This window comes from Nuphar pumila, chromosome 2, assembly GCF_984573655.1.
Source record: "Nuphar pumila chromosome 2, dmNupPumi1.hap1.1, whole genome shotgun sequence".
NCBI lineage: Eukaryota > Viridiplantae > Streptophyta > Magnoliopsida > Nymphaeales > Nymphaeaceae > Nuphar > Nuphar pumila.
Window position 1 is genome coordinate 83,689,327 of NC_143250.1, and position 23,534 is coordinate 83,712,860.

Below are 23,534 nucleotides of genomic sequence, written 5' to 3' on the forward strand. Positions count from 1 at the left end.
TGAGTCATGTTTTTTCAATAAAAAACATGATCTTATGATCCTTCAATAAAAATTTTATAGTCAGTTTTTATATCTTATGAAAACCTACCTGTGTCCGAATATGATGATCCAATAGTAGCTTCTTATAAAATCAAGCATTTAGAATAGAACTATATAATCAGATTTAAGGAAAATATAAAAACAAACCCTTTAAAACCCTGGTCGGCTGGTGGAAGGTCAGCTACCAACTAGTGGTATATATATATATATATATATATATATATATATATATATATATATATATATATATATATATATATATATATATATATATATATATATAAGAAATTTTGAGTCAATGATGTGTTCTTTCACAACCACGAAGTTGAATTAAAGAATTCCTATTTCTTGCCTTATAATCAGCACCAAACTATGAGCAATTAGTTGTATAAGGAAAGATATATACACTTGAGAAAGGTAAGTGAAAAATATATATTTCTTTTTCTAAAATTTTGCTGAGAAAAACTGCAAGTGCAGGCATGACAATATTGTTACTGTGGTTGCAACGTTCATCCCTTAGGTCGGGGCATCTCTGTTATCAATAGAAATAGAAATGGAGAAAGGAGAGTATTGAGTCATTTTATGGTCTAAAGAAAAGGAAAGAGACATTGGAATTACTTTAAGATTCAACAAATGAAAGCCAGTTAAAGCCTTTTAAGGCATTGTAGATGTACCCATTTCATTGGATTGCTCACACCTAACAAGCTATGAGATTCATTTTAAAGGGATAAAAGATCAATATGTTCTATTTTACAACAAAGGGCACAGTTGTTTTGCAGAATATAAATTTTCAAATAGGATTTTTCTTTTAAAGAATTTAAAAATGTATTAAGGTGGGAAGAATTAGGTACAGAAAAAGCAAGGGTGCAAGATGATGAGCTATCACCTTGAAAACGAAGAGAAAAAACAGACAAACAAATGAAAAATAGGATTATGCTCGCAAGTAGGAACGAGTCACTCGATTATATAATCTCGTCTTTTACGTCCATTCATAAAAGTTGAAAAACATGTGAAATCCGCCTTCTGAGGCAAGGTGATCGTGGGGCTCCACCCAGGGTTTTCCTCGCTTCGAAAAGGGTTAGTCATCATTGAAAAAAAGATATTTAAAAGACATAAATTACTTCTACTGTTATGCAAACCACAACCAAATGTGAAGTCAATAACAAGACAGAAAGAAAAAGAAAATAAAAGAAGACACGAGATTTTACATGGTTCGGCACTCATCATGCCTACGTCCACAGTGAAAAAGAAGAGTAAAATCTACTAGCAAGATGTGAAAAAATACAAAGGCTAGATACTGAGCTCTCAAAACCTTAATCTTCAGTACACCCAAAACTCTTATATCCCAACTCTCAAAAGGTGGTCGCTATAAAAAATGACAAAGGGCATAAAACCTTAATAGGTATAAAAGAAAAAATTACCAAACTGGACAAATCCATACTGAGCCTAACCGCACGATCGATCCCTCCACTACCACCACAAACCCTACAAAAATTCTCATTGTATGGTCACCAAAATATTTTCAGACCGTGGCATGGATCAGATTGGGTCCAAAATTCAAAACACCGACAACATCTCCCGTTAGAAAATTTGCATGAGACAACTTTTAGTTGCAGGGTATTAACAAAGGAGCGTTACTAAACATTCCAAAATAGGATTTATATAAACCAAAGGGTGCACCAGTATCTTTTGTTGAGTGTATGCACGTACATGCTGGCGCCTATGTGTGGAGTCTGGAGAGAGAGAGAGAGAGAGAGAGAGAGAGATACGCTCAGGTAAATCTGCCCCTATTCTATGTCAATCCTAGCCGTCCAACCGATGCATCTGGAAGGCTAGGATTGACATAGAATGTATTCAATAACATGTCGTATAATGCGATCTGTCTTCTTTGCTCTTACCTTTCAAAAATGGCATGTTTGCTCTATATATCTAAAATTCGCTTCTCAGTATTTCTTTGTGAACCTGCACAAGGACAAGAACTTTCAAGACTTTGAGTATGTTTACGTTAATTCCCTAAGAGGCCGTTGTTTTCACCTCTTTCATTCGAAAGGCGCCCCTTTTCATATGAAACAGGCCAGGGCTGTCTCCCATGATTGCTGAAATGAATGCCTCCGTTTCCCATATTGGTGGCTGAAATGAGCACCTCCACGGGAAACAGGTGCAAGACCCACATCATGGGAAAGAGGTGCAGGGCCTGCACTGTTTAATGGTGCGTCCCTCGTTTTCTTGTGAAATGTGCATGCTTTCACTTCCTCCATGGGGAACCACTTTTGCATGAAGGGGGCTTTCCTGTGAAAGCATGCAGCTTCCCGCCCTACACTTTTTATTGAGAATGTGTTTACTCTGTGCTGTAAGCGCACTGCGATTAAATGGACATGAAAATAACAGGAGCATACCAGTACTGAAGAAGAGCACTTTAGCTTTCAGACCACAAACTTTTCTATGTCCCTGCTAGACTCGTTCCTATTAGGCTGAGCCCTTTGTTTTGAAATATAGTCTTTAGGACTCGAAAGAGGAGAAAACTAATTGTTTTGTTTGTGCTGTTATCATTCCCTTTATGAGGTATATATAGTGTGTATCATGAATAATTAAACTGGCTGTTTCTAACCATGATTTTTCCGGAAATCATTATTTTAAGCTGCATGACTCACGAAAGCTTGACCTTGTCTTTGTTGCATGACTGATATCCTCCATTGTGTTCCACTGACACGGCAAGTACAGAATGTATTGGTTGACGATAATAGTGTTTTCTTCTAAAAGCCCCTAGGGGTTTGGTGCAGTGGAAGGAGCCTTGGCCACTAGACTGGTGGCCAGGGTTCCATTCCCATAAGTTCCCAACCCTTTTCATTAATGAGAGCAATGAATAAAAGTCAAGGGGTAAGCTTTTGTTTATCCCTTGCTCAACAGAAGCTGGGCAACTCGTTTGGACAAGGGGTGTGCCACACGTTTATACCATCGGAAAAGCGACCGTACGGCAGACTTAGCCAGTGCGACTAGGTCTCTGAGGGTGGTTTCCGGTCTTCATGCAAAAAAAATGTTTTCTTCTAAATGAAACTGGTGAATGATAATAAACTCAATAACATCATAAATTAATGAAGTTTGGCCGTCATGTATTTTGCAAGTTGCTTAATATTTAATTCCCTTATTTTGCATCACACTTCAGCATACCTTTTTTTTTTGTTTAAATGAAAGTCAACTTTTATTAAGAAAGATAGGAAGAATAAGAACGGAGCAGACAAGTGATGAGATATCACTGTCTAGACAAACGAAAGCAAATAACAATGAAGAAGCTTAATGCCCTAGGCTGAACCGGCCCAACACATTGGCAGACTTTTGTTTTTGAAAGAAAAATATGATTTCATTTGGTTTCAGATAGAAAGGATTACATCTTATGTCACTCATTCAAAAATTGAAAAGAACCGCAAATTTTTTACTTCAGCGGACTTGGTCACCATTAAGTTCATTGGAGTTTGTCAGACGGTGATGAGGTCTATCACACGCGTTGTAATAAAACGCATCTTAAGAGGAAGGCTGTAAGTTTTGTGGGCTTATTTTTTTAATAAGCCAGTGTGACTGGGGGCGGTCCTTCCTTATCGCCGCAAGCCTTTTTATCGCTCTATCATCGGTATAGAATGTTTCGCAAACTCACGATGCGCCAAGCTGCCCAAGTTGGTCAGCCTAATAGCCAAAGGCCGCGTACCAACACCTTTCGATATGCTGAATTGTTTTCATTGGCCCTGCGCACCACCCCGAGTGCAGCTGCTCAGCGAAAGTTGATCAAGCGCATTTCCAAATACACATTATATGTAGTTCATGTCACTTAGTGTATAGTCGTCCCATACCAGTTATCACTTTCGAAAGAAGCACAAACTTACCTTAGCCTTGTGTGCCATGAAGCGTATTGTGGCTCCATGCGCACGACATAGCAAAACCTCATCATCGAAGGAACAAGACCTTGAAGCCCCCTATCTAAATGCTAGTTGATGATTGAACATCATAGCGAAGAGCACCACCCAGACTCATTCGTCAGTGCCTAAGCATTCACTCGCCTAGCGCCGAGTTACCATACTCGGTTGGAACCACCTAAGGTAATTTCTAGGAGAATTAGCCTTATAACTCACATGCACTCCCGTGCATCCAACCGCTATACATGGGACATCTTGCAAGCTGGGAGGTCCTTAACCAAATCTCCAAAGGCAACATCCTCTGATTTGCAGGCACTGCTTAACCAAACAACACTCCCCGTCTGTGAGGCCAGACAATGATGCACTAACGATGATACTGATGCCTATCGCATGTCGTACTACCACAGCACATCACTGATCAAGGGAACACATACAGCGTGTTCCTACACTCGATGCATTTTCTACTCAGTAGAGCTCCACACTGCACATAACTCATTTCGAAAGATCAGCCTGAGACATTCTTTCCCACCAAAAATCATTGTCATCCTCGACAATGCTGGTGTAGGTAAGAACATAGTCTTCATTGATATGCAAGTTTCTCTTTGTATTTATCTTTGGTTTACTCTTCTTCTTCTGCCTACTCAACTTGCTCTGGTTTACATCCTCCATCGTTGCAACCTTTAACATGTCAAGTCTTATATCTTTAACACATCTCTAATCACTTAGACAGTGGTCTTCTGTTTTATCAACATCGAGTATTCTCTGCTCGTGAGACCCTAGTGTAGTTTCAAACACAAATGGGTTACCCTCGCCCATACGATAAACTTGTCGTCTTTATGCTCATTGCTAGGGTACTTTCCAACCCCAACATAGGCAATTTCAAGCCCTTCGTGGTCCTTGCAGAGAAAGACGACCACCAACGCATGTCATAAGGATATCAACTCCCTTAAGCACCAACCTACAGTTTTCCAATGGTCCAAACTAGTTCTCAAGTGGGGGACACCTTCTTGTATATCACTCCAAAGTGGTCCTTCAAAGTGTATTCCTAGGCACTCGTCATCTCACACGGGCACTTTGCTCCAATGCTGCAACTCTCCTTTCGAAGCCATGTAATTCTCTCTCAGAAACAACAAAACATTTTCGCAGGAACCAACGAGCCACGAACAATAACTTTTTCTGCACACACAATCCATTGAGAATCTGTCAACTCAAGAGACCAAAACAACAAGCATTCTACTCAATGTGGGCACTCCGCTAACCCACAATCTTAAAAGAGAATCTAGAAGTTTAGTTGAGTCTCCCATACCCAAAGGTGCAAATCCCTTCAGCCGAATCCAACATGCATTCTCTGCATGCATAAGGCAAACGTCACGCTCCACCTATGAGCCTGACGCACAACTGGTAGAAATCTTTGGCTTATCTATGTTCTCTTAGACAATTGAATAGCAACCTTATACTTCTATTTATCATCGACAAGATGTCCCATACCATCATGCCAACATCTTGCTTTCTGTAGTCGATCAACCACACTTCAGCTGTGCAAAATTATGTAACCAAGATAAATCAGCGTTGTTTTCTTAGTGTTGCACATAATGAAGAATGAGGTTTTCGTAAATCTTACTGCTCTGATATCAATTTGTCACATGCTTATTTTTTTCAATAAGTTAGTGCGGCATGACAATCCTTCCTTACCTCTGCAAGCCTTTTTATCGTTCTGTCATGAGCATAGAATATTTTGCAAACCCACGATGCAACAAGTTACCCAAGTTGGCCAACCTAATGACCAAAGGCCGCGTACCAATACCTTTCTTTGTGCTGAATCATTTTCATTGTCCCTGCGCACCACCCTGTGTGCAACTGCCTAGCGGAAGTTGATCAAGCGCATTTCCAAATACACATTTTATGTAGTCTATGTCGCTTAGTGCATAGTTGTCTCATACCAGCTATCACTTCTGAAAGGAGCACAAACTTGCCTTAGCCTTGCATGCAATGAAGCATATTGCGACTTTATGCGCACGACATAGCAAAACCTCGCCACCAATGGAACAAGACTTTACAGCCCCCAGTTTGAAGACTAGTTGATGATTAAACACCATAGTGAAGAGCACCACCTAGACTCATTCGCCAGCGCCTAGGCATTCATTCGCCTAGCTTCGAGTCACCATATATACTTGGTTGGAACCACCTAAGGTAATTCCTAGGAGAATTAGCCCTAACCCACACGTACCCCCGTGTATCCAACCGCTACATGTGGGATATCTTACAAGCTGAGAGGTCCTTAACTAAATTTTCAAAGGCAACATCCTTTGATCCGCTGGCACTGCTTAACCAAACAACGTTTCACATCTATGCCGGCACACAACGATGCACTAACGATGATATTGATGCCTATTGCATGTCGTGCTACCACCGCATGTCACCGATTAAGCAAATGCATACCGCATTCCTACCCTCGATGCATCTTTCACTCAATAGAGCTTCAGACTGTACATGACCCATTCCAAAAGATCGGACTATGACAGTAAGCCCACTGTGATTAAAAGGAAATGAAAATAACAGGAGAATACCAGCACTTTTAGCTGTCAGACTGCAAAATTTTCGGGTGTGCCCATCATGCCCTCCCACAAGCCCACAGCTCTATCTCCCTCGCATATTAGCGTGCTGAGGCTTTGGCTTTAAACTATAGTCGGTAGGACTTGAAAGAGAACAAAGACCGGTGTAGGAGAAAAATAACCATTCTGATTGTGCTGGCATCATTCCCTTTATAATGTATGCACATCGTTCCTCATGCGTTTCATGAACATGTAAACTGGCTGAGTCTTTGTCATGTGGTTCTAAGCCCTGCACAGTGCAAACATACATTTCAATTTGGAAATTAATACAACAAACAACAACAACAACAACTACGCCTTCATCCCAAAACAATTGGGGTCAGCGATATGAACCAAAAAAGAAATTCATTTTGGGTCTTCCACATGAATCCTTTTCCTCCAATCATTTCTATCCAACGCCATGTCCTCGGTGAGGTTCAAAGCATTCATATCCTTTCCTATCATCTCCATCCAAGTCTTCCTAGGCCTACCCCGACCTCTTTTAACTAATATATTTTCCCATTTCTCCAACCTTCTAACTGGAGCATCATTAGGCCTTCGCCGAATATGTCCAAACCACCGTAAACTATTCTCTCGCATCTTATTTTCAATGGGTGCAACACCTACCTTCTTACGTATCTCTTTGTTCCGAATCTTATCTTTTATTGTATTTCCACACATCCATCTAAGCATCCGCATCTCAGCTAAACTCATTTTTTGAATATGATGTCTCTTGGCAGCCCAACATTCCGTACCATATAGTAAAGCGGGTCTAATAGTCGTCCTATAAAACTTTCCCTTCAACCGCAATGGCATTCTACGATCGCACAGCACTCCAGTAGCACTTTTCCATTTCATCCACCCAACCTTTATCCTATGATTTACATCTCCATCAATTTCTCCATACTTTTGAATGATGGATCCCAAATATTTGAAATAATCATTCACCGGTATATCTTGCTCACCAAGCTTCACTACACTCTCATCACTACTTCGTTGCTTACTAAACCGACATTCCATATATTCAGTCTTACTCTTACTCAACTTAAAACCTCTAGCTTCCAATGTCTGTCTCCATAATTCTAACTTAGCATTAACCCCAGCTCTAGACTCATCAATCAAAACAATATCATCAGCAAACAACATACACCACGGTACATTTTCTTGAATTGATCTCGTAAGCTCATCCATCACTATCGCAAATAGGAAAGGGCTTAAAGCAGATCCTTGATGTAACCCAACCGTTATCGGGAAATTGGTTGTCACCCCTCCACAAGTGCGGACATTGGTTACTACTCCTTCATACATATCTTTAATTATACTAATGTACTTGAGAGAAACACCTTTCTTCATCATTGTCCACCAGAGAACGTCCCTAGGTACTCTATCGTATGCCTTCTCTAAATCAATAAAAACCATATGCAAATCTTTGTTCCTCTCTCTATATCTTTCAATAAGTTGTCTAAGAAGATGTATAGCTTCCATAGTTGATCTTCCAGGCATAAAACCAAATTGATTCTCCGATATCATGACAACCTTCCTCAACCTAGACTCAATCACCCTCTCCCAAAGTTTCATAGTATGACTCATGAGTTTTATACCACGATAGTTTGTGCAATCTTGTATATCACCCTTATTCTTATATAAAGGCACCAAAGTACTCTTCCTTCACTCATTAGGCATCTTATTTGTTCGCCAAATCAAGTTAAAAAGATTTGTCAACCATTCTAAACCTTTCTCTCCCAAGCATTTCCAAGCCTCGATAGGTATACCATCTGGGCCAACTGCCCTTCTTGATTTCATTTTCTTCAAAGCCTCTGCAATTTCTTTCTTTTGAATCTTGCGCATGAAGTCACGATTTATCTCATGAAAAGGAATGGAGAAGCTTGACCTTGTCTTTGTTACCAGGCCGATTAATCCAACATCAAATTCCTAACCATGGTTTTTTCCCGAAACCATTGTTTTAAGGTACATAATTCACACCAAAGCTTGACCTTGTCTTTGTTACCAGGCCGATATCCTCCATTGGGTTACACTGACATGACAGACAGAAATGGTCTACGATAATAATGTTTTCTTCTGAATGAAACTAGTGAATGATATTAAACTAAATGACATCACAAATGAATGAAGTTTGGATGACTTAAAAAAAAAAAGTTTGGCTCTCATACATGTTGCAAGTTGCCTAATATTCAACACCATTATTTTGCATCAAACTTCAGCAGACATGGTCATACCATTAAGCTTATCAAAGTCTGTCACAGGGTGACGAAGAGTCACACGGTTAGGGCAACAAATATCAGCTGACTTGGTCATCTATAGACTCGTTAAATGTTATTTTTTCTGAAAAATATTAAGTATGACAAATGGCTGATCGCCATGCATCTTTATCATTGTTATCGCCATTCTTTCTTTTTTTTTTAATGAAATCATCTTCTTTCCCATATCACCATCATCATATTAGTACTTTATTGCCATTTTAGTAGTGCCGACCATGTCGATTCAAATGAAAGTTTCATTTTATCGTGTTTTATGATTTCCTTTTTATTGGCAAGCACTAACCAGTTGCGTCTACAAGGAAAAGTGACAATTATCGGCGGGTCAAAGCTGCGGTATAAGTCTTCACCGGTGCAAATTTCTGCCATTGCTTCCATTATTACATCCTTGTAGGCACCTCATTTTTTTACTAAGGTCATCTTTGAGAAAAATTTCAAACTTCTTGAGTGATTTTATATAGAGAGCGCCCTAGATCCAAATTCTAAGAGTAGGTTATTAATTATACCGGTTGGGATTGAGATGTGGATTGGATGAAGGAAATGGGGGGAAATGAGGGAGTGATGGAGGTAGGAGATGGCTATGGTGGATCGGCTGGATTGAAAATGGGTGAGAGAGTTAGGAAATGGTGAGATGAGTGAGATAAATGGAGGAAAGCTTTTAATTGCAAGCAATTGAATCAAATCTCTAGCAAATTGCTGGAGCCAAATTCACTCTAAGACTAGAGAGGCCATGGGAAGCAATTCCAATTCCAAAAAATAAAGAAATTACAACTTGAAAACTATTTATAGTTTCCTCCCAAATTAAAAGAAGCACAAAAACTAAACTGCCCTTATAATGTGCCCAAAATTCCCCCAATACAATGCTAAAGTGGGTCTTGGACTTTTACATCAAATTTCAAAATAGGACCCCAAACCCAATCTATGAGCTATGCTAGGCCGTGTATGATATCAAATCTCACCCTCTTCATATTGGCCTTCTCCTCAAGGCCAAAACTTGAGGAGTTTTCCCATGAGCTGTCCTCCAACTCCCATGTGACATTATCTGCTCTGGACTTTCTTCATTGCACTAATACTTCAGTTGTTAATCGCCCATTGATGCATTTTCTACACTTGAGCACTTATTAGGAAACAGTTGGGCGGTCTCTCCCAAATCAGGAAAGTTGGTGGGTCGGGCTGGGGAAGAGCTTTTATCATGAGGCTTAAGTCATGATATGTGGAACATGGGATGAACCTTGGCCTCAGGTGGGAGATACAACTTTGTCGATGCACTTCAAAATAGGATATGGATTAGAGAATTGTGGGGCCAACTTATGAAAATGAACCTGCATCAAAGTGAGTTGGCAGTGTAGAGGAAGCCTCAAGCGCACCCAATCTCCAATTTGAAATTCTTGCTCACGATGGTACTTGTTGTATTGTTGTATCCGATTTGGGGCTGTTTGTACGTGCAACATAAGCCTCTTTAGGAGTTGGCCCCTCTCAATTAAGATAGCTTTAACCGACTTGGTCCATGTGGTGTCATTCACATGGTTAGCAATAGAAAAAGGTTGACACCCATATAATGCCTCAAATGGAGTAATCTTGATAGAAGAATGGTGGTTGGTGTTGTACGACCACCCAGCCTATAGTGGCAGGCGAACCCATTGCTTTGGTTGGTCACTTATATATGCTCTCAAGTAATTTTCTTTTCAAGGTGAAAAACCATGAAGAGCATGAGAGAACACATGTTTTTCACTAAGGTGACAAACTCTGAAAAGTATGAGAATATGCCTTCTCATTCTAGTGTGGAATCCTCTTTTCGTGTCCACTTATTTTCCACTTCTTGATTCCCTTAGTATCTAGTTAGAACATTTGTAACGCGTACTTACTTGGAAATGGAAGGATCTTGTAATTGTGTTTGCTTAAGCTCTTCTAGAATGTCTTGAATCTCTACTTCTTGATCTCTCATAGGACTTCACAGCCACATTTTTGAAGTTCTAAGAAACATTTTTAAGATCATGGAGCCATTGGACTTCTAATACCACATATGAGATGAGATTTTCCTCCACTTAGTGATCGCCATAATGATTTCCATAATTTCCTTCCCATAGGTAGACAAACCTCGTTTTCTCTCAGCAATGACTTTGATAAAGTAGGCTAAAGGTTGTTCATCTTATACCATGTCACAACCCCAAGACAAGCCCATAATTAGTCATGTCTTAAGGGGTGACATTGTGAGGCATTCATTTTAGACATTGGGTACTACCCTTCCCAACAAAGCTTTGCACAATAGAAAATGAACAATTATAGAGCATTTGCGCAATTTTATTTACTGAAACTATACTTTTATTTTAATTTCTAATACAAGCTCAAAAGCTGGTTTTGACAACATTTACAAGAGTCTTTAGTACATAAAGCAAACAAAACAAATGACTCAAAATCTTTGATCTTTTTCTATCAATATTAAGGTCCACGATTTTTCTCCCAAAAACTTTGCAACTATTATGATCCACATTTATTCTGAAAAGCATAGTAATTATGAATGCATTACCATTGCCCACTAAGTTACTATTTATTCATTTTCAAAATAATCATTCAAAAAATGGTCTCTTTTTTAAAAAATAAAAACTTTTAGACCGTTTAAAGACAATATCTTAAAATTTTCAAGCCACTTTTGAGAGAACTTATTGAAAGGGATTTACTTTCAAAGACAGTTTTCTTTTAGAAAACCCTTTTACAATTAACCTTTCACATATTGTAATATGGTAAAATCCTTATTATGTTTCAATATCTTTTTTTTAAACAATAACCATTGATATAAACCGTACCTTTAAACGTTACTATCCTAAAATCATATCATGACGGTGTGTATAGGGTGAAAACACTAGAAGATGCCCTAGCAAAGTGCCTGTTCATGGACATACGCTTAACATGATCAAAACCCTTTTACAATTAACCTTTCACATATTGTAATATGGTAAAATCCTTATTATGTTTTAATATTTTTGTTTTGAACAATATTTTAAACAATAATCATTAATATTGTCATGGGCTTAGAAGCGAAGGCAACCACAATGTAGCTTCAGGTAATCGCAAACACTGAAAGCAGGCCTTTTAAGCGCACAAGCAACTCATAATACACACGCACGAACATAAACAAGAGTATGCGCATGCACAATCATAAAGAGAGAAAAGAGACAAGGATGCAAAAAGCTTCTTTATAGATACTTGAAAGAAAAGTACATCAAGAAGAAGAGAGAGGGTCCGAATACACGGGATTCTTAAGCCGTAAGGCCTTTTAGGACACTCGAGAGTGCCAAAGAAATATATGCATCAGAAACAAAAAAATAAAAAATATGGCGGTTCGGAACACGCTCCCCCTGCTAAGTTGGCATCGTTCTTGATGTCAATTGTCAATTGTTCATGGTAGTCATCTACAAATTGTCGATGCTGAAACATGTTGGTGGCCTTCTCCCAGGTGACTTCATATTCTGGCAATCCTTTCCACTGCACTAAGTACTTTTTTACTTCCCTAAGGTAATTGTTGGAATGGTTGAGGATAACTTATGGTTCTCTGCCTGGGGTGCTGACCGTAGAGAGTATATGTTGCAGAATGGGAGCACGTTAAGGCATACTCTGTTGAGGATCTCCTTCATCTTCATGGAACGGCTTCAAGTTGCATATGTGGAATACCGGATGCACTTGAAAGTTTGCTGGCAAGTCCAACCGATACACCAAGTTTTTTATGCGTTTGATAATGGTGAAAGGGCCGTCATACTTGCAAATAATGCCTCGATGGTGGCCCTGAAAGATAGTTGTGCGACCAGGAAAGAGCTTCGCCAACACCTTGTCTCTAATACAAAATTCTGTTGGTTGACGTTTCTCATCTACCAATTTCTTCATGTGCTTAGTCGCCTTGTTTAAATAAGAAACTTTGTCGCATCCTCGCGCAGCAAAGGAGTGCGAAGTCTGCGGCAGTTGTCTAGTTGCAACTTTGAATAGACTGTGGCCGGATGACTCGCTCTTTTGAAGGTTGTAGCAAAATTGAGCTGCATCGAGTAAATCAACTCAATTCCTTTGATTGGTACTGACAAAGTGCCACAGATATTACTCCAACATGCCATTGATCCTCTCTGTCTATCTGTCCATTTGGTGGTGAAAGCTTGTGTTGAAGTGCAAGTTTATCTTAATCAAGCGAAATACTTGCCAGTGAAGCAGGCATCACGATCATTGACAATGCTCTCTCGAATTCTCCAATATTTGACTACATTTTGCATGAACAACTTAGTAGTATCGACAGTTGAGCAAGTGGCAGGGACAACCACGAAGATAGCATACTTTGAAAACCTGTCCACAACCATATAGATAGAAGTACAACCTTGAGCTTTTGGCAAGCTCACGATGAAGTTCATGGTTATGCACTCCCACGGATGACTCGGCACTGGTAGGGGCTTCAGTAGTCTAGTGGGTCTCTGATTGATGGGCTTGTCTTGTTGGCAATTTAAGCAAGTTCGCACATATGCATCAACATCATCATGCATCTGTGGCCAATAGAATGCGCACTCCAATAACGCCAACATTCTCTGTTGTCATGGGTAACTCGCCCAGGTAGTATCATGGCACTCGTGCATCAAGTTCCTTCGTAGAGTATCCTATCGCAGGATATATAGACGATCGTCCTCAAGCCAAAATCTTTGTGTCTTTCCTTCCTTTACCAATATGATTAGTTGTTGAGTCATCGGGTCACTCTTTAAAGCTCCTTAAACTTGCTCAAGAAGATCGCTCATTGGTTGGCTCACACTGTCATCCCAAGCGAGCAAAGCTGCAAGTTTCGCCTTCCGACTCAAGGCGTCGGCAACAACATTAGTCCTACCAGGCTTATACTCATGGATCATATCAAATTCTGCCAGTGCGCTTGCCTTTGACTCAGCTTCTTCTGAGTCTAAAAGTAGCTTGTCGCAATGTTGTCAGTGCGCACAACGAACTGTGACCTCAAAAGATAGTGTATCTATGTGCGAAAACAATGCACGATCACCAACATCTCGCGCTCGTGCACAGTGTATTGGCGCTCAGCGTTGTTAAGCTTTTGGCTTTCAAATGCAATGGGATGTCCTTCTTGGAGCAACATCCCTCTGATAGCAAAGTCAGACGCATCAGTCTGCACCTCAAACGGTTACCGATAGTCAGACAACTTTAGCACAGGTTCCTCTGTCAAGATGCACTTCAACCCGTCAAAAGCCTTCTGACATACATCAGACTATAACCATGATTTATCTTTCTTAAGCAGATCTGTAAATATCCCTTGATGAAGTGTCGATAGTAATTTGCAAGCCCTAAGAAAGAGCATAATTTAGGAACCTTAGTAGGCAGCTCCCAAGCTTGAATAACCTCAATCTTCTTATGGTTTATCTTCAATGTGCCTCATCCCACAATATGGCCAAGGAAGTGAACTTCTTTCTGATCAAATAGGCACTTCTCCTGCTTGACATATAGCTTGTGGTCCTTCAAAGTCTGAAACACAATCTCAATATGTCGAACATGTTGCTTGATAGAATCGGTGTACAAAAACTATGTCATCCAAGTACATGACAAAAATTTTAAGGTGCAGGTAGAAAATCTTGTTCATCTGCGTTGAGAAGGTGGCAGACGCGTTCGTCAAGTCAAATGGCATCACAAGGAATTCGAACGCCCCATATCGCGTCACATAAGTAGTTTTTGGCTCGTCCCCTTCCACAACCCTAACTTGCCAGTAGCCAGATATCAGGTCCAACATAGAGAAAACCTTCGCCTTTCTGAGCTAATCGAACAAGTCTGCAATCAAAGGAAGCGAATACTTGTTCTTCACAGTCATTTTATTTAATGCCCTATAATGGATGCACAGGTGCTTTGACCCATCGTACTTTGCCTAAAATAGCATGGGCACTTCAAAAAGAGCTTTAGATGGTTAGATACTTTTTGCTTTGAGCATGTCATCCAATTGCTTGCGTAATTCCTACAACTCGAGAATTGCCATACGATAGGGAGCCATTGCGGGTGGTCGTGCACTCGGCACTAGCTCAATCTGGTGGTCTACCTCATGCCTCAGAGGTAGCTTCTTTGGCAGTTCGACAGGCATAATATCACTGATCTCCTTCAATACGAGCACTAAGGCCCTTAGGACATCAGTGTCTTCTCCTGCTTCATTTGTGACACAGATTGTGACAAGAAAAGTATCATCACAACTTTTCATGCCTCTCTTCAACTGGAGTGCGAACACCAAGCGCTCACAAATCTTCATCGATATTGTAATAACCATGCAGGGTTGATTCTCACTCTCAAAGCTGACAGCGTTGAGGTGAGACATCAACACTGCCTTATTGCTTTTTAACAATTTCATTCTGATGATAACTTTGAAATCATCTATAGGCGCGACTGATAGCGTGATCCTTCCTGACCAGTTATGGATCCGCACTAGTGTATCATAAACAACAACGTAGATGGCTCTGCTTTCGAGTTAACAGCTTTCATGTGGCTCTCATTCTTTTTTCACTATAGTCCCAACCGTTCTGCCTCTTCACGCGAGATGAAATTATGGGTGACACCTGTGTCTACCAATGCCTTGGTGAGTCTTCCGTTGAGTAGAAGTTTCAAGTACATCAGTTCTTTGCATATAATTGGTTCTATAGTAGTTGTCACCTTCACTACAATCATCATCTACATTGCACCAACTGTTGGCACATCTGCAGGTTGATGAAGTTTCTCACCCTGAACGACATTTGCAGCTCGGGGTGCACGGTTATCCTCATTCATGTTGGAACATGTATCGACCCAGTGATCACCATGGCAGATACAACAACGATAGTTGTCGCCCTGAAAGTTATTCTGATTCTGATTATTATTTTAGTCATCTTGTCGGCCTTGATTCTACTGGTTCTCACAGCCAGCATTTTGCGTATGATCGTTCCTTTGATTGTCCCTTTAATTATTACAGTCATTTCCCTGTTGTCTGCCTTGAAATGTCATGTTGTTCCTATCAAGCTCGACAAGCTTCTCTGCAACCACTAGCGCTTCAGCTAGTATTGAAGAATCATGCTGAATAAGTTATGTGTTTGCCCATCCTTGTAGCCCGTTACTGAAATAGAACAACCAATCTTGATCATCGATTCTTTCGACTTTCAGCATTACAGAAGAGAATGCCTTGACATAGTCATGCACTGACCCTCTCTGTTTCAATGACAACAACATTTTGCGGGTCATTTTCTCTTGATTTTTAGGCAAAAAGTAGTCTCGTAATTCTTTTTTGAGGTCTTCCTATAAGACTATAGCAACCAACTCCTGTCAAACATCACCCAAGCGATATCTACACCAAAGAGTCGCTTCATTTGCAAAGTACATTATTGCGGTTCGCAGTCTATCTGCATCTTCCTCTATTCTCACAGCTTTCAAAAACTGATTCATCTCGTAGATAAAGTTATCGAGGTCCTTTGAGTCATGCGTGCCCTTATACTTTGTAGGCTCAGGTAGCCTGTAATGTGATATATCCACGTGCGTTGTAGCAATGCCAGCTAGGGCAGTCCTCAACTGCCGCTCCAACTGCTCATTCTTCTGTCAGACAACATCCAATTCAACAGTCATAATGTTGATCGACCTAACATATGATCAAATTTGGTGGCAAAGATGCAATCACAAAGAGGCAAAGATGCAAAAAGCTTCTTTATAGATACTTGAAAGCAAAATATATCAAGAGGAGAGAGGGTCTGAATACACGAGGTTATTAAGCCGTAAGGTCATTTGAGGCACTCAAGAATGCCAAAGAGGTACATAGATCAGAAACAAAAAGGTGAAAAACATGGCAGTCCAGAACAAATATAAATAATACATTTAAACTTACTATCCAAAAATCATATCATGATGGTGCGTAGAGTGTGGGGACACGGGGAGATGCCCTAGCAAAGTGCCTATTCATGGACATGATCAAAATAAACTTAACATGAGTGTTCTATTTTAAAATCATCAATCAATGGTTTGTGTGACATTTAATTGATAACAACAATTTTTAAAAAGAATTTTAATAATAACAATGTTGTTACTTTCTTGAACGAACGAACGCAGGAGCCGGCATAACTAGGGAGGCCCAAAAGAAGTTTACACACACCACCCCCACACAGTTTTAGCATTCTACAAATGGGGTTCTATATGCTATTTTTGATGTTTAATGATGTATTTGCAAACAGCAAATTGAAGACTTAAGCACCCTATTAGGATCTGGTTGCAAAAAAGACCATCACTTCATTGGGACTTTTCACCAAACAGTTGGTGAGCGTTCTCCCAAAACAATGCACGAACAATGTGTGGGCTGTTCGGACACAACACAAAAACGTGAAATAATATTCCCTGTTCAATCAACAATAAAATACATAGATATTACCTATTTTAATTCAGATTCAATACATATCAAATCAAGCACAAAAATCAATCCTAAACTTATTTAAATTTGACACCAAAACTGATTCAACATCTAAGTTGTTTTTACATAAATTCAAAGAGAAACGAAAACAATAAATCATGAAATGAGTACCTGTCCTAAAACAGATTCTAAATAAATATTCAATTCAAAAACCAAAATCTGTTTCATTCAATAATAGCCACGCATAACAGATTTAACGCTACAACAGTTCGGTATTCAATCAATCAAAGGGAAAATACAAAACAACACTCAAGATAGGGAGAAAAGAAGAGAAGCCGCTTAGCTTCTGCAATGCAGCACTGGCCAATGCAAGATTCGCTCGATTCTCGTTCCACAGTACACGGACAGACCCAGGGTAAGTTGACACCTGGTCAATTAACTCCATGGTAGCACACGTTTTGGATGGCCACCACGAACGATGAGTGAGGAGGGCAATTTCACCTCACAAGCACATTCAAGAGATAGTTTTCACAACAGCAAAGATGTTTCTCTTATGCATGTTTTGGGGGTTTCATATAGACATCCAAAAGAGAGAGAAGGCCCAGCATCTCTTATAGAGGCCCTAGGGTTGTCTCCTGAGGGACCCAATCATAAGGGTCTAGTTCCAATAGCTACTTGGGGACCCAATAGGCATTAGAGGTTCCCAACAACTATATCTTCTTCAAAAATCAACGAGGATCCAAATTTAAAATGATACTTCTAGATTTAAAATAAACTCTACCCTAAAATCCACTAAACCCTCCAATAGCTAAAGTGAATCCTAAAAGGCTACTGGAATTAGACCCAGATATGTAGGGTTGTTCCCATTCCTGAAAGAAACAAAAATATTTGAATTTTTGCCTGCAAAAATTCTCAAAATTCATAAATAATATTTAGATTCTATAAAATGATTTTGGATAAAATAATATTTATTTTCTATAAAATAAAATTTAGAAGTTTCAAAAATACCTAAAAATAGATGCTTTGGCCTATGAGCTTGATTTGAGTTGGGTATGTCATGCTATTAACTACGGCCGCTGGCCATAGTCAATGATAAAAAAGTTGTAGCAAATAAGCTTTAAATACAGTCATCGACTGTAGTGGATAGTACCGTACCTAATAACTATTAATTATGGTTGAGTCGTAATGAATATAGCCAGCGTAAATGACAGCACAGCATTAACTACAGCAGATAGCCATAGCAAATGAAGATACTAACCCGGTAATGGCAAACTATTAACTATGGCTAGAGACCGTAGTCACTAATTACTATGAAGTAAGGCCAGAAGCCGTAGTTAATGACAGTAATCACTGATGATGATTATGGGCCATAGTTAATGGTATTTTTTTTTACATGCGCATAAAACCATCATATATCCTCACCTCTACAAGTATGAAAATCTAAAAGTAAAAGTAACAAAACAAACAAAACGAATCCAAGTGGGAAAGAATACCTACATCATCCAGTTTTTCAATTACACTGTAAACAAACAAAACATATTAATAAAAAAAAAACTAGAATTCTAAAGTAGCTAATTATGGAAATGATAAAAAATGATAAATCTAAGACAATAATAAAGATAATCATAAGTTATAAACACAATGCAATATATTATTCATCCAAAAATTTTAGATGAGGCATGACTGTCAAGATTTCAAGAGTAGCAAGATAATTATAGGTTATACCAAGGAAAAAAACTTCAATCTCTCTCAAGATTAATATGATTTCTTCTTTTCAAGAAGTTAAATTGTTTGAGGAAAGTATTTTAAGAATTTGAACTTTGACACTTGACTCTATCATGTAACTTAAGAATAAACAAACAAGCATCATCATCATCATGTAACTTAAACCTATAAAAGCCTCACATGGCAATCATGAAAGGGCATGCAAAACAAAAGAATTATGTTGTTTTTGTAGCTTGTGAAAGGCATGGCTGAAACTAGAATCAAGGAAAAAAACTAAGGGCTGTTTGGGAATTCGGCATCAGAAGGAAACAGAGGAGAGTGGTTGCCGGAATCAAGGATTCCTAAATCATTTTTTTTGTTTGCAATAAAAGAACTGAAGGAAATGAAAAAATAGGCACGAAATCTGCCCACACAAATTCTTTCATTTCCACTATTTTGGATTTCTCCAAAAGGAAGAGATAATTGCCAATTCTTCCTCTGACCAAAAAATTGATCCAGTTACCAAAACCAAAAAAGCCGTCTTCCAAATGTTGCTATGGAAGAAGGATTTTTATAGGTAATAGAGCATCCCTTACATGAAAATGATTTTGCGGGTGGACATGCTTTTCCCCCACAAAGATGGAACCCAAGTTTGTTAGATGGCACTTAATCTCAAAGTGACAATGCAAAAGGTTTAAGTCATGTCCTTTAAGCCTAAAGGAAACACTTCTCAAGTGAATAGGCAGAAGGGTAGTCATAGCTACAAGCTGGGTTGACTTAATACATTAGAAATAGAAGCACCTGTTAACAAACACTGCTCAAGTGAATTACTATAGGTTGACACCAGATATGCAGTAAGATGAAAGTATTGGCCTCTGAAGATATTATGGTTAAGATTGATAACAGTGATGGCATCCAATCCTAGCTTGACAAGGACTAGTGAATAACCTTTCCTTTTGTCTCTTTCTTTTCCTTTTCAGATTGATAAGAGAAGACATTAATCACAAAGAAAGAAAAGCATTTGCCAATACCTGTACAACAACCTAAAATCTTTTTTTTGAAAGAAAAACAGCTCTATTAAAGAGTAGGATACTCAAAAAGCAGGAGACAAGTACATAGGACAAACAGAACACCTAGGTGACGATATTACCAGAATGTTAAATCGCATACATGTATAACATATATGTATGCTACACATTGATAAATATATATACGTACATATATACGTAGATATATAATCTTCCAGCAGAACAAGACCTAGGAAAGACCTGCTCTCATGAATCAATTTTCAAGCAGAACAAGGCCTTTGAGAGAGCTTACGCTCTCAGGATCCATCAAAGAAAAAGTTCCACATTGAATTAATTCATCCCCTTCAGTGAAAGCTTTTGATTATACAACCGATTGATAAAACTTGAAAAACAAAGGATCAAGGGAAATCCATATTATTGTAATATCCACGATAAGTACTAGTAGGCTATATCAAAAAAAGGAATATGATAAGTGAGCATGCTCACAATAGGAGCAATCTGCAGAAAAGAGAACATATTAGTGTTACATTATTGTTTCCTATATGATTTACACCACAAAAAGTAATGCCAGCCACACCAATAATAGCAAGAACATATTGGTTCCTTGCTTGCACACTCGTCTTGAACGAGTATAACCTTTTCACATAATTAATGCAAAATCCAGACAAAGCATATGATAAGAAAACATGCCCACAGATTAATTCAAGAAAAAAAATTATTATTGCATTATTATATCCTATATTATTTACACCACAAAAAGAAAAGTAGTGCCAGCATCAACGTTAGCAAGAACATACTGGCTCCTTGTTTGTGTCCTTATCTTCTATGAGTACAATCAATCTCCTGAAATTAACACAAAGACCTTTGTTTGACGGTACTCAAAAAAAATCAGCCTCCTTAATGCATTCTTTGCAGAGAATGTATAAGTGCAGCACATGAAATGGGCTGCCTTCTCGCAAATGCTACACAGATGCCAACCTGCATCAGATGGAACTACAATCAATATCAGTTAATGCCTACAAGTGACACACAGCAAATATAACACAGTGCTAATCTAATACAAAAAGTGCAAAATGACAAAGATTTAACCTGTTAACCAAATAACTTTTTCATTTAGAGAGAGAGAGAGAGACTATATTCAAATATCAAGTTGATGTAGGATTAGACTGGAGAAACGCTGTTTGATTTGTAAAAAATACAATAAGAAACTGTATGGCATGTAATGCCCTTATTTTTTCCTCAAAATCAGGGGCATCTACATCGGTTCTTATCCAGATTTTAAAGGTTAAGGAAGCGGGAATAAACATTTTTTACTGTCCAATACCTCATATGGAATGACATCTATGCTTGTGCAGTACTTAAATGGCCAGGTGTCATCTATCACGGATCGACCATGAAAGGATCGGACTCTTAACTGTTCACATGTTTTCTTCTATGTCACACGAACACTTCACTAAGTATGCATATCTTGTATCAACACGCCACGACACTCAACACTTCATGGACTCAATAAAACCAGTTTTTCACAGTCAGCATTGTCTCGTTAACTTTATTTATTTCTATTATGATCTTATTACTTATTTTGTATTTACTTTAATTTTTTTTTCTTTTAAAATTTTTCATCAATTACATTACATTTCAATTTCAACTTAGCTTAACTATTTATGTTGCTAATTATAGCAATTTAGAATTCATGTTTTTTGCACATACATACATCTATATGTGTGTAGGACCTTGTCCCCGTGTCCTGGTTTTTTATAACTACCGCTACACCCGATAAATGACCAAATTGTCATTGCTGACTAAGAAAATATAAACTCCCATGTCTATTGTTAACTTCTTACTGAATCCAGTTGGAAAAGATTGAAAATAAAACATCAAGATCAAAATAGCAATTGCAATTTCCAATTAAACAGAGACTCTCTAGCCGCTCTCTTCAGGGAAAAATAATAAGCAATTAACAAATGCAGGACATATAGAAGGTTCATCACCTTGATCATGCAGAAGAAGAATTAAAATGCAGAACACCCATATCAAGTTTCCTGTTCACAACATGAAGAGAGACAGAGAGAGAGGACTAACCGCAGTTTCAGCGGCCCTTCTTTCGAAAGAAGGCCTCGTCGCGATTAACACACGTTGGGTGATAAGCCTTCAAGCAGAATCTAAATAAAACAAAAAAGAAGAGAAAAGAAAACAAGTGAAACAAAAGAACAAATGGAGAAAATGAAGAGAAAGAAAACAAAACAAACAAGAAAACAATTGGAGAAAAAGAAGGGTGGGCATGCCATAACAGGAGAGAGAAGGAGGACTTACTTTAGGTCACAGAGCACAAGGTTTCTGCCATCGAAACAAATGAAGCACATGTCTTCCTCCTCGTTCCTCTTTGCTTGGGCCTTCGGCTGAGCCCTTGCCCCCTTCTTCCCCCTCTTCCATTTCCCGCTCCCGGTCCGGCTCAACTTCGTGGCACCACCATCCTCAACCGCCTTCGCCGCCTCAACCGCATTAGCGACGGCCATTTCCACATCCGGCGGCGCGTCCTCCACAGTTGAGCCCCCGACTTCGCGGACGGGAGACGGAACGAGCTCCTCCAAGTCCACGCCTTCGAAAGGCAGAAAACCTGAATGCAGCAGGGCATCCTCATCCTCCGCCAGCTCCAGAGGCGACAAAATATTGAATTCCACAGGGAGGTAGACGTCGACGGCAGCTTCTTCGTCCATGGCGAGTTTCTACCTCGCACTCCCGTCCAAATGGCCGGTTTTCACGCCAGCAAACGAAGTGAAGGGCGTCTGGTTTTCTTAGGGTTTCTTCCTCTTCTTCATCATCATCTTCTTCTTCTTCTTGGGGATTCGGTTAGCTAACCATCCTTCTATCCTCGCCCTTTGGAGTTCTTTCCTGCAGCGATTGATCCATCGAAAATCAGAAAACCTTAATATTACAAGAGGGTTTGTTTTTAACCGCTAAAAGTTTGGCGGGAAGAAGCCTTCATACTTGAAAATGATCATCTCATTATCGCTTCTTTTCTTTGCAGTCGTAGTTGAAGCCTTAGTTAAAAGGCAAAGGGCATTCTTTCTTAAAATTTGCAGAACCCATTATTAATTATAACTCTATTAAAGTATAGTTAATAAGTACATTTAATTCTCTTTATTTTGTAGTGGTATTCTTTTTCTGAACGTGTCTTTATTAAGTTCTCTTTGTGCTCACTCGGATGTACTACATCAGTTCTCTCGGGGTTAAAAGGATTCATCTTTGGAGTCTGCACCTTGTCAATTGAATCACCTTGATTTCTGAAAATAAGTTTAACATGAAATTCATCAAAAGTATAATAACTAGAAGACAGATTCAACCTATAAGCATAGTCATTAACGGTTACAAGAAAAACAAAATAATGATTATCCTGTATTTGTTAAGGTAATATCTCTTTTGATGAAATAATCCAAATAAAATTATCAGATTTGAAGATTACTTGACTCCACCTTGTTGTATTTTCATAAAAAATTGGATTTACCTATTCTCTAATTTCAAGAGAATCTGTATGGCCCTGGATTGACTCACGTACTGATCTAGTCATTGGAACAAATCAAATTCAACTAGAGACAATTTCTAGTAACAGGTATAACATGTAATTATTT

The 23,534-nt window shown here is 38.9% G+C and overlaps 1 protein-coding gene across 1 annotated transcript; it reads right to left on the minus strand.

The window, feature by feature from the left end:
• Positions 1 to 20,696: 20,696 nt before the first annotated feature.
• LOC149845881 (uncharacterized) lies at positions 20,697 to 22,986 on the minus strand. Its single transcript, XM_089997770.1, has 4 exons — positions 22,894 to 22,986; positions 22,219 to 22,797; positions 21,988 to 22,067; positions 20,697 to 20,883 (listed from the first exon to the last, which is right to left on the minus strand). Exons 2-3 carry the CDS (start codon positions 22,620 to 22,622, stop codon positions 21,995 to 21,997), a joined length of 477 nt encoding a protein of 158 aa, XP_089853896.1. The 5' UTR covers positions 22,623 to 22,797; positions 22,894 to 22,986; the 3' UTR covers positions 20,697 to 20,883; positions 21,988 to 21,994.
• Between the last annotated feature and the right edge of the window lie 548 nt (positions 22,987 to 23,534).

Excerpts from the sequence above, each read along its gene's own strand:
- LOC149845881 (XM_089997770.1), bottom strand. The coding sequence starts at position 22,622 with ATGGACGAAGAAGCTGCCGTCGACGTCTACCTCCCTGTGGAATTCAAT. Across the intron at positions 22,068-22,218 it reads CTTGTGCTCTGTGACCTAAA|ATTCTGCTTGAAGGCTTATC; the intron begins GTAAGTCCTCCT and ends TGTTTTATTTAG.